Below are 13272 nucleotides of genomic sequence, written 5' to 3'. Positions count from 1 at the left end.
GTCAGAAATGCCCAAAGGAGTATTGTAATCATTTTGTCATCTGTCTGTCCATCCGTTCATTCAACAACGTAATCGCATTATCTGAAGAATGCATTGAGATATCTGCACCAAATTTCTACTGTGGATGCGTGTTGGCATGGAGCAGAAACCTTTTGGAAATAGGTGACCTTGACCTACTTTTCCAAGGTCAAATGGCATCAAATGTAGACATGTTTGCTTGAAAAAGCCCTGTACAGTTACAGTATCCAAGTATTTTCAAATATAAATATGTATCTAATAAGTTTTACACAAAGACAATCAGATGTAAATTACAGGGCAGTAACTTTCAATGGAATCTTACACTGTATTGGGCCGAGGGGGATTAAAAGAGTGCAGCACGTTACGTTTTTTATTGACCTTCTCATTCTCATTATCTCAATAATACCACCTCTGTATGTTCATTATGTTTCAGATTTTTGGTCATTGGTTGATAAGTCATGAGCTATTGTGAAGATTCTGTGTCTGTTGTCATCTTCATCATTGTTAGCAATTTCTTCTTTGTTCACAGTTTTGGTAAATTTTTATTTTTGCATTTTTTATTCATTTATTTATTTATTTTTTTGAATTTGCCTTTACTTATAATGGGCCATATTTTAATGGCTTACAACATGGAAATGTTTAGAGATATCAACATAGTTACTATTGAGCACTGATAGGCAGTCATATATAGACTTTCATTCTCATGACCTTTGACCTTGAGCAACCTCAAATGGTCAAACTCAAGGTCACCAATGTCTAGACTTCATCAGTCTTCTTCTCCAAAACTACTGGTCAGATTCATTTAAAAAATGTTCTGTATCTTCTTTGGGGGAATATTTAGAATTTTTTTTTTTTCAGTTTTGAGAAATTTAGATTTTTGAATTTTTGAAACATAACAAATTTGCCTTTACTTATAATGGGCCATATTTTTAATGGCTTATAACATGGAATTTCTTAGCGATATCAATAGAGCACTGATAGGAAGTCATATATGGACTTTGAATTAGTTGAGTTCTCCTCCACTGAAAGGACCACCCACTTCTATTGGGAGTAGGGATGGGAATCAAGAACTGGTTCTTTTTGAGAACCGGATCCCAGTAGCTCGATTCCTTGGAGTCGTTTCCCTGCCTGCTTAATGATTCTGCTTATCGATTCTGCCTTCGTTGCTCATGCGCGATGACGTCACGCGTATGCTGCATTGTTTTGGTCAGAACATAGCCAACATGGTGTTGAGGCTGAAACGGTCTAAAAAGACGACACCAGGTCCAATGGAGCACTGTCAAAGCTTCCATTTCTTCAAAAGGGTGGAATCCCTCCTGTATACTCAAACATTTGTCCACAGCATGTGATTCATTTACAGGAATGTCATGTATTTGATACTCTACTTAGTGACACTTGTGAATGTAGCGGCAGAGTGAACACCAGGCCGTCATCTGGGCCCAGTTCCAGTTCTGGCACGGGCAACAAACATCGTACCCCCTCAAATACAAGTTTCCGAAGGTAGTGGAAAGGAAATGAGGTGCACAACAATGGGAGACAGGCCATGTTGAACCAGTTCCACATAGTGGAAATGCGACAATAGAGGAATTAGTAAAGCGTCTTTAGTTTCACTTTCACTGTACGACACCCCCCACCCCCAAAACCGGGCCCAGCGTCATCTGTTATTATTATATGTACATCTTGTATATGTTATATTTTCTGTGCAGATGTAAATATAAAAGACAGTTAATGCAAACACACCCGTTTGTACTCTTTTATTCTCTCACCCAATGAGAATCGATAAGAGAATCGATGAGGAATTGGATCGATAAACAAAATCAATAATGGAATTGTTAAATTATTATCGATTCCCATCCCTAATTGGGAGGTTGATCTCCTGCATCCAGACCACAGGACTGTAACACAGAACAGAACCTGACAACCTTATAAACTCAACTTGTTATTGAGTCTTGATAGAACGTGCCTGTGAGCTAAAGGGCCATTGTCCTATTTTTATTCTTCAACTGTTGCTTCAGATTTGTTCATGTTATACTCACACTTTATAATGAAGTTTACCCTGAATCACTCATTTGATAAATTAACATTTGTGAATGTACGAGCCAGTATTCATGACTGTCCCTGGGACTGTGTGAGTGTAAAATTTTAAATAGAAACTGGGGTGATCCTGTGCTTTTTGTTCGTGTGGTTTAGATCGTCCATTGTGTGATGGTGTGTGGGAGGTTTGAAGAAGAGGCTGCCACTCTTCAACAGCCTTCGTGTTTGTTCGCAGTATTTACACTAATCAGTCAAATTGAGAGTAGGAGTGACTTATTGATGTTTATCACAGTGAAACACCACTGGCTGTCTCCACACTGTGGAACTGTGAACTCTACTCATACTGTACTAAAACAGGAATTCTGTAAACAGTCATCAGTGATGGGACTCAGACTGAGAAGTGTTTGGGGATCTCAGGGTTTCCTGCAAATTCCAGGAGTCTATAAATATCTGCTTCTCAGAACTCATTTACAATTTTGTGCAGGTGGAGAAAATGCAAAAATGAGTTTAAAGCAAAGGGTGACGACCATGGCTAGAAAGTGAAACTGATGCAGAAGCCTCGAAGCTGATACCTAAAGTACTCTTACCTCTAGACGTACACTGAACTTCTCTCTAAAAACAAACACGTACTGTAAGTAAGTACAGTCATATGCCTCCTTCAAATCACAACTTAAACACTGGATGAAGGAAAACCAAGCCTGTGACCATCAGTAGATTGTTCTCACTCTGTTGTTCTGTGTTTTTATGATGTTTTACCTTTTTGTCACCTGTCTTTCTTGTCACCTGCCCGGGAACTACAGATGGAAATTAGCACTGCTGCAACAATCTGTCATATTTACAGTTACAATTGTTGTAGATGTTCATTAATATGCATTGTCCCTAATAAATAAATAAATAAATAAGGAGTGAGTGAGTGAGCGGTGAGGGCAAGGCGTGTATGATAAGTCTACATAATAACATATTCTGAAAATGCCATGAAACTGATGTCTAAGTATTGTTTTTCACAATCACACACCTCTTATTATAGATGACAGTTGACTTACAGTAGCACCTTTTACACAGCACTTCTGTTACGGGAATATTTTGCCTTTATTCCAGAACAATGTCTGTGTAAACGAAATGGTGGCATTATTTGATTCCATCTTTATCACGACTCTGGAACGCCTCTGGAGGTAGTAACAGAGCCGTGATAAAGGTGGAATCATGATTCTGGAATGCTATGTAAAAGGAACATCTCTCATTCCGCAGCCAAGGTGTTGTTTTGATGCCGTGTGTGACAAGGTTATTATCGTTAACAAAAACTAAGGAAATGATGACAACTAGAATTGTAAAAACATTTTCGTTAACTGAAATAAATAAAAACTATAATTAAAAGAAAAAAACGATAACTGAAACTGTATTGTGTGCTTACAAAACTAACTAAAATGTATAAAAATTACCGATAAAATTCCCTTCGTTTTTGTCTTTGTCAATGTCGGATTGATATGAAATCGATATTTCACTCGAGCAGTTTCAGCTAGCAGCACCATACGACACTTCATGGTCCGTCACTTCTCATCACTTGCGGTTTAGACTCGTCTTCTCGTCCCCACTCTACCTGGAAGATGAAGACTAAAGTTGGGAGAAAGCAACGGAGTCCTGTGTGGGATTTATGTGAATAAAAGATATGAAAAAACTAAACTAAAACTAAGCATTTAGAAAAAAAAATGAAAACAAATAAAAACTAGCAAACCTGCTCTAAAAACAAATTAAAACTAACTGAATTTGAGAAAAAAAGTCAAAACTAAATAAAACTAAACTATAATGAAAAATCCAAAACTTTTATTACCTTGGTGTGTGATCCCTGTGCCGGGGGGATTTAAAAATGAATGCAGGCTGTGTACAGCAAACAAATATATCCACCAGAGTGCGAATGTGAGAGCGAATGAATAATGGATCAATAATGTACAAGGGCTTTGGGTGCCTTGAAAAGCGCTACAGAAATCGAATCCATTATTATTATTATTATTATTATTATTATTATTATTATTATTATTATCAACACAACCAGACCCCGAGCTCCACAAGATGTTGTCACTTCGGGCGGAAGACTCTATCCATGCTAACATTTGTGGAATGGTGAAATACTGTGGACTCTGGAGCGATTAGCAACATCGCTACGCTCGGGGTATTTCAAACACATAAGTTATACGTCACACTATACGCTGTGCTGCGTCACCGCTTCTTTGATTCCAGAACGCAGGTCCACTGTGTAAAAGTCCAGCCTGTCTCACCTCTGTTACTCCTTTGTCTTGGCTGTGGAAATCAGTCAATGGTGGAAAAAAGATGGGACCACCATCTCACCTTTTTTCCAGGATCTCTGTGTAAAAATGTTAATTCTTTCCATTTCTTCAGACCCGGCAGTGGACACAGTTTCATTGCTTGTTGTCTCCATATTTGTTGCTATTGCGGCTGCATGGAACTCCCATTCCCACAATGTACTCCGCGACAACATTTCTGAAAAGGCCTGAAGAACGTTTCGGTTTGGTATGTAAACAAACAGACTGTTTGTGATGGAGTCATTTCATTTCATTTATTAAGATCCCCATTAGCAACTGAATCATCAGTTGCTATTTTTCCTGGGGTGTCCTCTACATTATATTTCAATTTTAATTATTTACATTAATCTTACACCATTCACATACACACACACACACACACACACAAATACATATATATATATGGGACATATACAACAGCCCAATATAATAAAAATAAATATACAAACAAAATAAGTACTATACATTTGTACTCCATACATTTGTAGTCATCTTCGAAGTTCAACGTGATGGACGTGATTAAGATGTGGAAGCATGAAAAGATTATAATATAATATAATATTATATAATATTATATTATATTATATTATATTATATTATATTATATTATATTATATTATATTATATTATATTAATGTATTAGTGATAATAAGGCTAACACTGGGGTTTTACACATTTGAAGAAAAATTAGTGATGAAAGTCATACACTGCTTTAATAATGAAAGAGTTGTACATTGTGTGACTTTTTGTCTTATTTGATTAAATTATTGCCCTCAATATTCTGGAGTGCTGCGTTTAAATTTGCAATTTCTTTTTGCCTTTTATTCACCTTTATATTTTATTCCTACTTATGTTCAAAATAAAGTTTAAATACAATCATTATCATTTTCAGTCTGAATTTTCTTACTCAAATTTCTGTCATTTTTCTGTCAAATTTCTGTCAAATTTCAAGCCATCTGGTTATTAGCATTTTAACCCTTTCATGCACAGTGGTCACTACAGTGGACAGTTATTCTACAGCTGGTCTCTTGTATATTAATGGATTTTGTTGTTTTACTTGCATATCAACCAACACAATGGATACTTATGCACCATCCAATAATACACTGCAATTCATACCATTACTGTAACATTCCTGTTCTTGATAAACCTGATCTGCGGCAACATATTTGAGTGTAAATCAAATGCTAATTGTTATTAGACTGCAATTAACAGGGTATTTTTTTTTTTTTTTTTTACATTGTTGTGTTTTGTTGTTTTTTGCATATTATTTGAGTGAGTGATAATTACTATTATAGTATGTTAAAATGTGAGAAAACATCGGGTTAGCAACATTAAAAAAACATTTATTTCATAGTTTTCATACAGTATATCAATAAATACATGTTTCTTTGCTTCAAAAATTACATGCATGGTGTCCAGCTGAGTGGACATTTTTGTAACTCCATGAAAAATAGGTTCATAAAAAAAAAAAATAAATCAATCACATTGTTTTTTCATGCCTAAAGAGGAATAATAACACTCAGGAAAAAAAACAATCTTCATTAAGGTTCTCATAATTCATGCATGAAAGGGTTAAATAAACTCAACTTGAATTCTTGAATTTGTGGCATTAAATTCCAAATTAATTTACATTTAGGTTCTTATGACATCGATTTTCTTACATAATTTTCTTTCCCATCCATAAAATTTCCAATAATCCATCAGCAAAATACTACCACGTGCACTTGCTGTGTAAATTCTACTTGTCCTGAGACAAAATGTGAGTATAGTTGTCAGAAAATACATCCAAAGTATTATTCAAAAATAATGAATAGATCTGAATCACACCCTAAAATGGTATTTTCCTCTTGTCCCTCCTTCTTGTTGACAAAAATACAAATTGAACTCTAGTATCTGAATTTGTGGTTTTAAACCCAGATCATTATGACACTGATTTTCTTCCATAGTAATATTCTAACAATCTGGAATGTTTTCTTTAATTTATTAAGTTATTTATATTTTGTCTTTTTTGTTTTATTAATTAATTTATTCTTGTAGTTCCTATGTCTTATTATTAGTAGTTTATGATTATAGTGTCTTGGAATGTCTGATGTTCTGTATATTGTTGTTATATTCATGTTTTTTGTATGTTTTATTGTTGAATAATAAATCCATTCTTCATATTAAAAAAAAAAAAAAAAACAGTCTGGAATGTCCCTGTAGTTCAGGGGTGTCAAACTCCGGTATCCTGCATGTTTTCGATCACTGGTGTCAAACATGTGGTCCAGGGGCCAAATCTGGCCCACCAAAGAGTCCAGTCTGGCCCTTGGGATGAATTTGTGAAATGCAAAAATTACACTATAAATACTCACATACTCACCCTATAAATACTCACAACTCCAAAAGTATCTCTTTGTAAATGTAAATGTTTTCATGTATTTGCACTAAACCAAAGTATAATATTGCAAAAACATCTGAATAACCTGAACAAATAACAACAACCTGAAATGTCTTAAGAGAAGTAAGTGCAATTTTAATAATATTCCACCTGTTATTAAATGTTTTGTGTATTTGTAGATCCACTGTGATCTGTAAGTTATAATGTATATGTGTAAATGATAAACTGAAGCATAATGTTGTTAAAATTGCACATTTTTTTTTCCAGTTTGTTCATATTATTCACATTGTTTGAGGGGATAGTTGGTACCCAGATAGCAAAATCATTATGGCTTAAATCTGGCCCTAAACTGGCATGCCATTTGGCAAAGTTCTGGGCAGATGTATGGGCCCTAAATGGCCCAAAATAGGCCATCAAACCAGAAGGAAGCCAAAATTCACCCAAATCTAATTGCGGACTTCCAAACTATAGCCATAATTGTCCCAGAAAAGCCCTGAATTCCCATAATCCAGCCAAAAAGTAGCCAAAACTGACCCAAAGAGATGCCAAAAAGAGACCAAAATTCACCCAAAATGTGTGTTGATCATGCTTTTAAAATGAAGTGGGGTTTTCTTCTGGGTAGAAATTCCTGCTGTTTGCGCAGTGTTTTGGTTTTACAGAAATATGCCAAAACACAACCAAAACACATCCATATATGGAATAAGATGTTGCCGCTCTTTAGTCAATCTTCTGTCTTGCCATAAACATGCCATACCATCCCTATACTTGATCCCACTCTTTGCCCAGTCTTTTGGTTAACTACACATATGCCAGAACTCAGCCATATATTGCTGGTGCCTCCATATCTATTATGGATAACCTTAATCACACCACAGTTAAGCCTAAAGGTTTTCATAATGCAAAAGAAAGCCAAAAATGCCAAATGTATGCCATAATACTGCCAAAATATTTGCTATCTGGGTAGATGCAAACATCTTCATAATGTAATTTTACTTTTTTCACTCTATAACATAGAGAAAAGTTTGGAGTTGACAGTATTTATATATTATTATATTGGTTTGGCCCACTTCAGATCAAATTCAACTGAATGTGGCCCCTGAACTAAAGTGAGTTTGACCCCCCTGTTTCAGATGTTTCCCTCTTCCATCTCTCCTGCTTCATTTCATCATCAGCTCATCATCCATCTGCAGAAGGATGAGAATGATGGGCACGTCTGTGTTGCTTTTAAATGGTATCAATATACAAGATAAGATACGTAACAATAAACATATGAGGGAAATTTTTCAACATAAAAATAGGAAGAGCTGGAGGAAGTGTCTGGGGAGAGGGAAGTCTGGGCATCCCTGCTTAGACTGTTACCCCCGCGACCCAGCCCCGGATAAGCGGAAGAAAATGGATGGATGGAAAAATAGGTTTTCTCCACGAGGAAAATTTTATTGGTTCTCTTATTTCGAGGACATAGACTGGGAAAAAGCATGGCTTTTACCTCACAAATACTGTATCCATAACAAAGTAAAAGAAATTCATTTCAAAATTCTTCACAAGATATATTCTGTCAACTCTTTCATTTCAAAATTCAAGGATGTGGATAACTCCTGTGTTTTTTGTGGACATGCTGATGAAACTTTAAACCATTTGTTTTTGGAATGTAATATCACAAAACAATTTTGGTCAAACCTTTGTTCTCATATCTTCACCCAAGTTAACATGTCATACTGTTTTTCTCTGAAAGATGTTATATGTTATTATGAAAATAAGGACAAATGTCTCCAATATTTAGTTAATTTTTATTTTATTTTATTGGGTAAATATTTTATTCATAAACAAAAATTCTCAGCCTCCAAACCAACCTTTCCTCATTTTTTAATTGAATTTAATTCACTTCACAAATCATTAACCCTTGTTAATAATAATAAAAAAAAAGACATTCCTTGATAGTTATGATAAGTTATTTAATGTTTCCTCTGACACTTGATGAAAATTTAGATGAGAAATTATGTATGTATGTATGTATGTATGTATGTATTTATTATTTATTTTTTGTATATGAATTATTGAAAATGTATTTCATGCATATATTGATTTTATGATTGTATTTTGTTTTTATATCTGTATTATCTTGTATTGTATGTATGGTGTTATATGCTAAATGTTTGACAAAGTTTGTACATTAATATTTAAATAAAGTTAAAAAAAAAAAAAAAAAAAAAAGGATGATAATGATGGAATGGCTTCAGCTGTGATAGAGGAGGGAAACATCTAAAACATGCAGGATACCAGCCCCTGGAGGACCGGAGTTTTGACACCCCTGCTGTAGTTCGACACCTGTCTCCGCCCCTCCTGCGGCTCACACCGGTACAGTAACACAAGCGCTTCCTCATCCGCTTCCCGTCGCCTGTTTCCGCACAGTTGCGCCTGAAAACTGTTTGTGCGTCTGATAGTGCACGCATCTCATCATCTGGAACCGACGCCAACTTTCTTGTTTCTTGTTTGCATTTAATAATAAAACCGAAAACATGTCGCTTCCGCAGCAGCTACGAGACGAAAGGTGAGTGAGTTAAAAAAAAAAAAAAAAAAAAAAGTTTCGTCAAGTGTCTCAGATTTAATCCACTTTACACATGTCTACAGGTTCAAACAATCTGTCACTAAATATCCCCGGTGTTTCTGATTTAAAACTAAGTCAATCTAATATAATACTGTCATTTTTTGGTTTTGTTTTCTTCAGTGCTACATGTATTCATGGATCTTCTCAAAAAAGACACATAAATATGTTTGTTTCATTCTGCATTAACTTTTTTTTCTAGTTAAAAATATTCTCATAAGAGGTGGGAAGTACACATGTTTTATACAGATTCTACAGTGTTTCAGTTGTCTGTACTTTTATTTTCCTTTAGCTTTTTACTTGTACGACCTATATGTTAATACATGTATCTCTGGTTTGTACTCTTTTTAACCCTTTCATGCATGAATTATGAGAACCTTAGTTGGGACTTTTTTCTGGAGTGTTTTTAATTCCTCTTTAGGCATGTAAAAACAATGCAATGGCTATTTTAATATTTTATTTATGAACCTATTTTTCATGGCGTTACAAAATGTCCACCATACTTTTTAACTTTTGAAGTAAAGAAATGTGTATTTAACAGCAACAGAAAATGATATACTATAGGAAGACTACGCAATTAAACACTTGTAATGTTCACAATCTGATATTTTCTCACATTTTAACATATTGTTCATTATTTTCTTCATTTTTCTTCATTTTGTTTTTTATATTTTTGTCATTTTTATGCATTTTCTTCATTGTTTTCTTCATTTTTTTTTCATTTTGTTTTATATTCATTTTTGTTTATTTTGTTCAATATTTTCTTCATTTTTGGTCATTTTCTTCATTATTTTCTTAATTTATCTTCATTGGTTTGTTATATTCTTTTTTCTTAATCTTGTCCAATATTTGTATTTTCTTCATTTTTGTGTATTTTGTTCATTATTTCCTTTATTTGTATTCATTTAATTTCTGTATTTTTTTTTATTTTAGTGCATTTTGTTCATTATTTCCTTGATTTGTGTTCATTTAATTTCTGTATTTTCTTCATTTTTGTGCATTTTTTCATTATTTCCTTTATTTGTATTCATTTAATTTCTGTATTTTTTTATTTTAGTGCATTTTGTTCATTATTTTCTTTATTTGTATTCATTTAATTTCTGTATTTTTTTATTTTAGTGCATTTTGTTCATTATTTTCTTTATTTGTGTTCATTTATTTATTTATTTATTTATTGTATTTTCATCATTTGTGTGCATTTTGTTCATTATTTTCTTCATTTGGGTTCTTCTAATTTTTATATTTTCTTCATTTTGGTGCATTTTGTTCATTATTTTCTTTATTTGGGTTCATTAAATTTTTGTCATTTTTTTTTTTGCATTTTGTTCATTTTTTTCCCTTCATTTCTGTTCATTCTGATGATGTGAGTCCACTCCTCCTTTTGATTGGACCACCCCCCACCCCCAAAATTTAATAATTTCTTCCTTGTGCCAGTATCAACATTTCCTGACAATTTCCTGAAAATCTATCCATAACTTTTTGAGTTTTCTTGCTAACAAACACGCACACAAAGCAAAGCGATCACAATACCTCCTGACAGACGTAATAACAAGCAATTGATTAACACTCAAACATGTTACTGCAGATCAGGTTTACCTAGAACAGCAAAGTTACAGTCATAGTCTGAATGCCAGTGTATGGGATGATGCATAAGTGTCCACTGTGTTGGCTGATATGGAACTAAAAGCAATAAAATCCATGAATATACAAGAGAACAGCTGTAGAATAACTGTCCACTGTAGTGACCAGTATGCATGAAAGGGTTAAAGTATTTGAGGGGAAATAACGCTCATTTGTATTTTGAACCATCATCTCCTTCCATTAAACACTGGTTTCAACCCAAATATATGAGACAATATACAGAAAAGACAGTCTTTTAATGCAAATGACAAAAAAACAAACAAAGAAACCCTGCAAAACATTAAACGTGACAAAAACAATATAAAAGACATTGAACAAGGTGGAAATGATGTAAAAGACAACATGTGTGAGTGATGTCAAAGAGCAGAAACACACCTCTAGTCTCTGATTTTGTGATTTGTATGCTTATTTAGGGTTATTTTCATGACATGAGATCAAAATAAAGAGCTGAGTTCTTATTCACTGACAAAATTATGCAAAAGATGTAAAAAGACAAAGCAGACAACGCAACACAGAGTTGGATAACAGCGGAAAGGTGTTGTAATAGTTTGAGTTCCGTCGCTGATGGTGAAAACTAATTTGCATATTCTTTTAGTATTTTCTATTTTTATTTGAAGTTTACGGTTTTATAATCTTTATTTCGTATTAACATAACATGAGGTTAAAGGAGTGATATTTTGCTTTTTTTAAATGGAATTATGCATTGTAAAACATTTCCCTGCGGTCTACATAAACTGTAAATGCAATGCTTGGGTCTGAATTCTACATTAATTAACTCTTTAAAACCTGATGTGTCATCGCTGACACACCCTGTGCATATGCAGTTTGGATGGCTGTAACTCTTTCACTGTTTGTGCAATTGGGAAAACTCCAACAGTTTCTGAAACCTGACACCTTGGGCTTTATACACTGCAAAAAATCTACATCTTACCAATTGTATTTTTCTAATTTCTAGTCAAAATATCTCATCACACTTAAAATAAGACATAATCACCTAAAGAATAACTTTTCAGTGAGATATAAAAACTCTTTTTTTTAGACAATGGATCCTGAAAATCTTCCTTCAAGAAATCTTACTGGGATAATTTCACTATTCCATTGGCAGATTTTTTCCCCCCTTGAATTAAGCAAAAAATAAAAATAAAAAAAATAAATCTTGAATTAAGCAAAAAAAATTCTGTCAATAGAATAAGTGAAAATTATCTTGGTAAGATTTATTTAAATAACATTTTCAAGATCTATTGTCTAAAAATAAGTTCTTATATCTCACTGAAAAGTTACTCTTTAGGTGATAATGTCTTATTTTAAGTGTGAGATATTTTGACTAAAAAAGCGTAGAGCTGAAACCGATGAATCGATTAAGTGCTTGAAGCGAATGCAAAAATTCACGATTCGATTAATTGACTCAAATTGATTGAAGGGAAACATTCTATTGTAGTTTTCCTGAACTGAAGCTTCTGTGTGCATCACAATAAGTGTCCGTGTGAAACACAACAGTGGAACCAATGTTTAACAGCAGAGAAATGAAGAAAACAAAGCTTTGATTCAGGAGAATTGTGTTTGAATGATTTTTTTTTGGATCACTTTGAGTCTATTAATCGTTTCAGCTCTAGAAATGAGAGATACAATTGGTAAGATTTAGATGTTTTTCCATTGTAGGCTTTATTGGGTCATTACAGTCATTTCACACACACCTGTACTAGAAGCTGGAGAAGATGCCATTTTAGCAGAATTATAACATGCAGTGAATTGTAAATGCCTGCTAGATTTGAAAAGTTCTTAGTGTTTTGGAAAAATGGGCTAAAGGACTCACTCACAGCATATTTTCTAACCTTTTTATCGTCAAAATAAAAAAAAAAAAGACCTTTTTAGGCTTAAAGGGTTATTAAACTCCACAGGTCCATCTTCAACCCTATATCTGATTAATGACACCAGAAAGGTCATTTTGAGCGCTGGCCCTTTAAATACACATGAGCCACTTCAGGCCCCGCCCCCTCCAGGTTATTGGCTGTGCTGCTCTGTCCTGTTCAACCAACAACTGAACATTTTAGGTAATCAGCTCGAAGTTTGGGCATATTCTCAGTATGGACTTCACCCGCTGCTGCTGAGAAACAACTAGGGATGTAACAATATGAAAATTTCATATCACGGTTATTGTGACCAAAATTTTCACAGTTATCATTACTATCGCAGTATTATTGAAATTGTGCTCAAAATGTTCTAAAAGTACTTATACACATAGTGAAATAATTTAACCAAATTGTATTAAAAATAAAAAA

The 13272-nt window shown here is 33.8% G+C and overlaps 2 protein-coding genes across 2 annotated transcripts in view; one reads left to right on the top strand and one right to left on the bottom strand.

The window, feature by feature from the left end:
- pvalb7 (parvalbumin 7) overlaps nucleotides 1-13272 on the bottom strand; it is a 108157-nt gene that overhangs the window by 45961 nt on the left and 48924 nt on the right. The window lies entirely within an intron of this gene.
- ncf4 (neutrophil cytosolic factor 4) overlaps nucleotides 9171-13272 on the top strand; it is a 90360-nt gene continuing 86258 nt past the window's right edge. Inside the window, exon 1 of the mRNA XM_030121594.1 lies at nucleotides 9171-9298. Within this exon, the coding sequence (XP_029977454.1) occupies nucleotides 9267-9298 (32 nt within the window). The 5' untranslated portion in view covers nucleotides 9171-9266. The remainder of the gene's footprint in view (nucleotides 9299-13272) is intronic.

The sequence above is a fragment of the Sphaeramia orbicularis genome, chromosome 1, assembly GCF_902148855.1.
Source record: "Sphaeramia orbicularis chromosome 1, fSphaOr1.1, whole genome shotgun sequence".
In the NCBI taxonomy this organism is placed as follows: Eukaryota; Metazoa; Chordata; class Actinopteri; order Kurtiformes; family Apogonidae; genus Sphaeramia; species Sphaeramia orbicularis.
The sequence above is the reverse complement of the archived record's forward strand: the minus strand, read 5'-3'. Positions and strand labels throughout refer to the sequence as shown.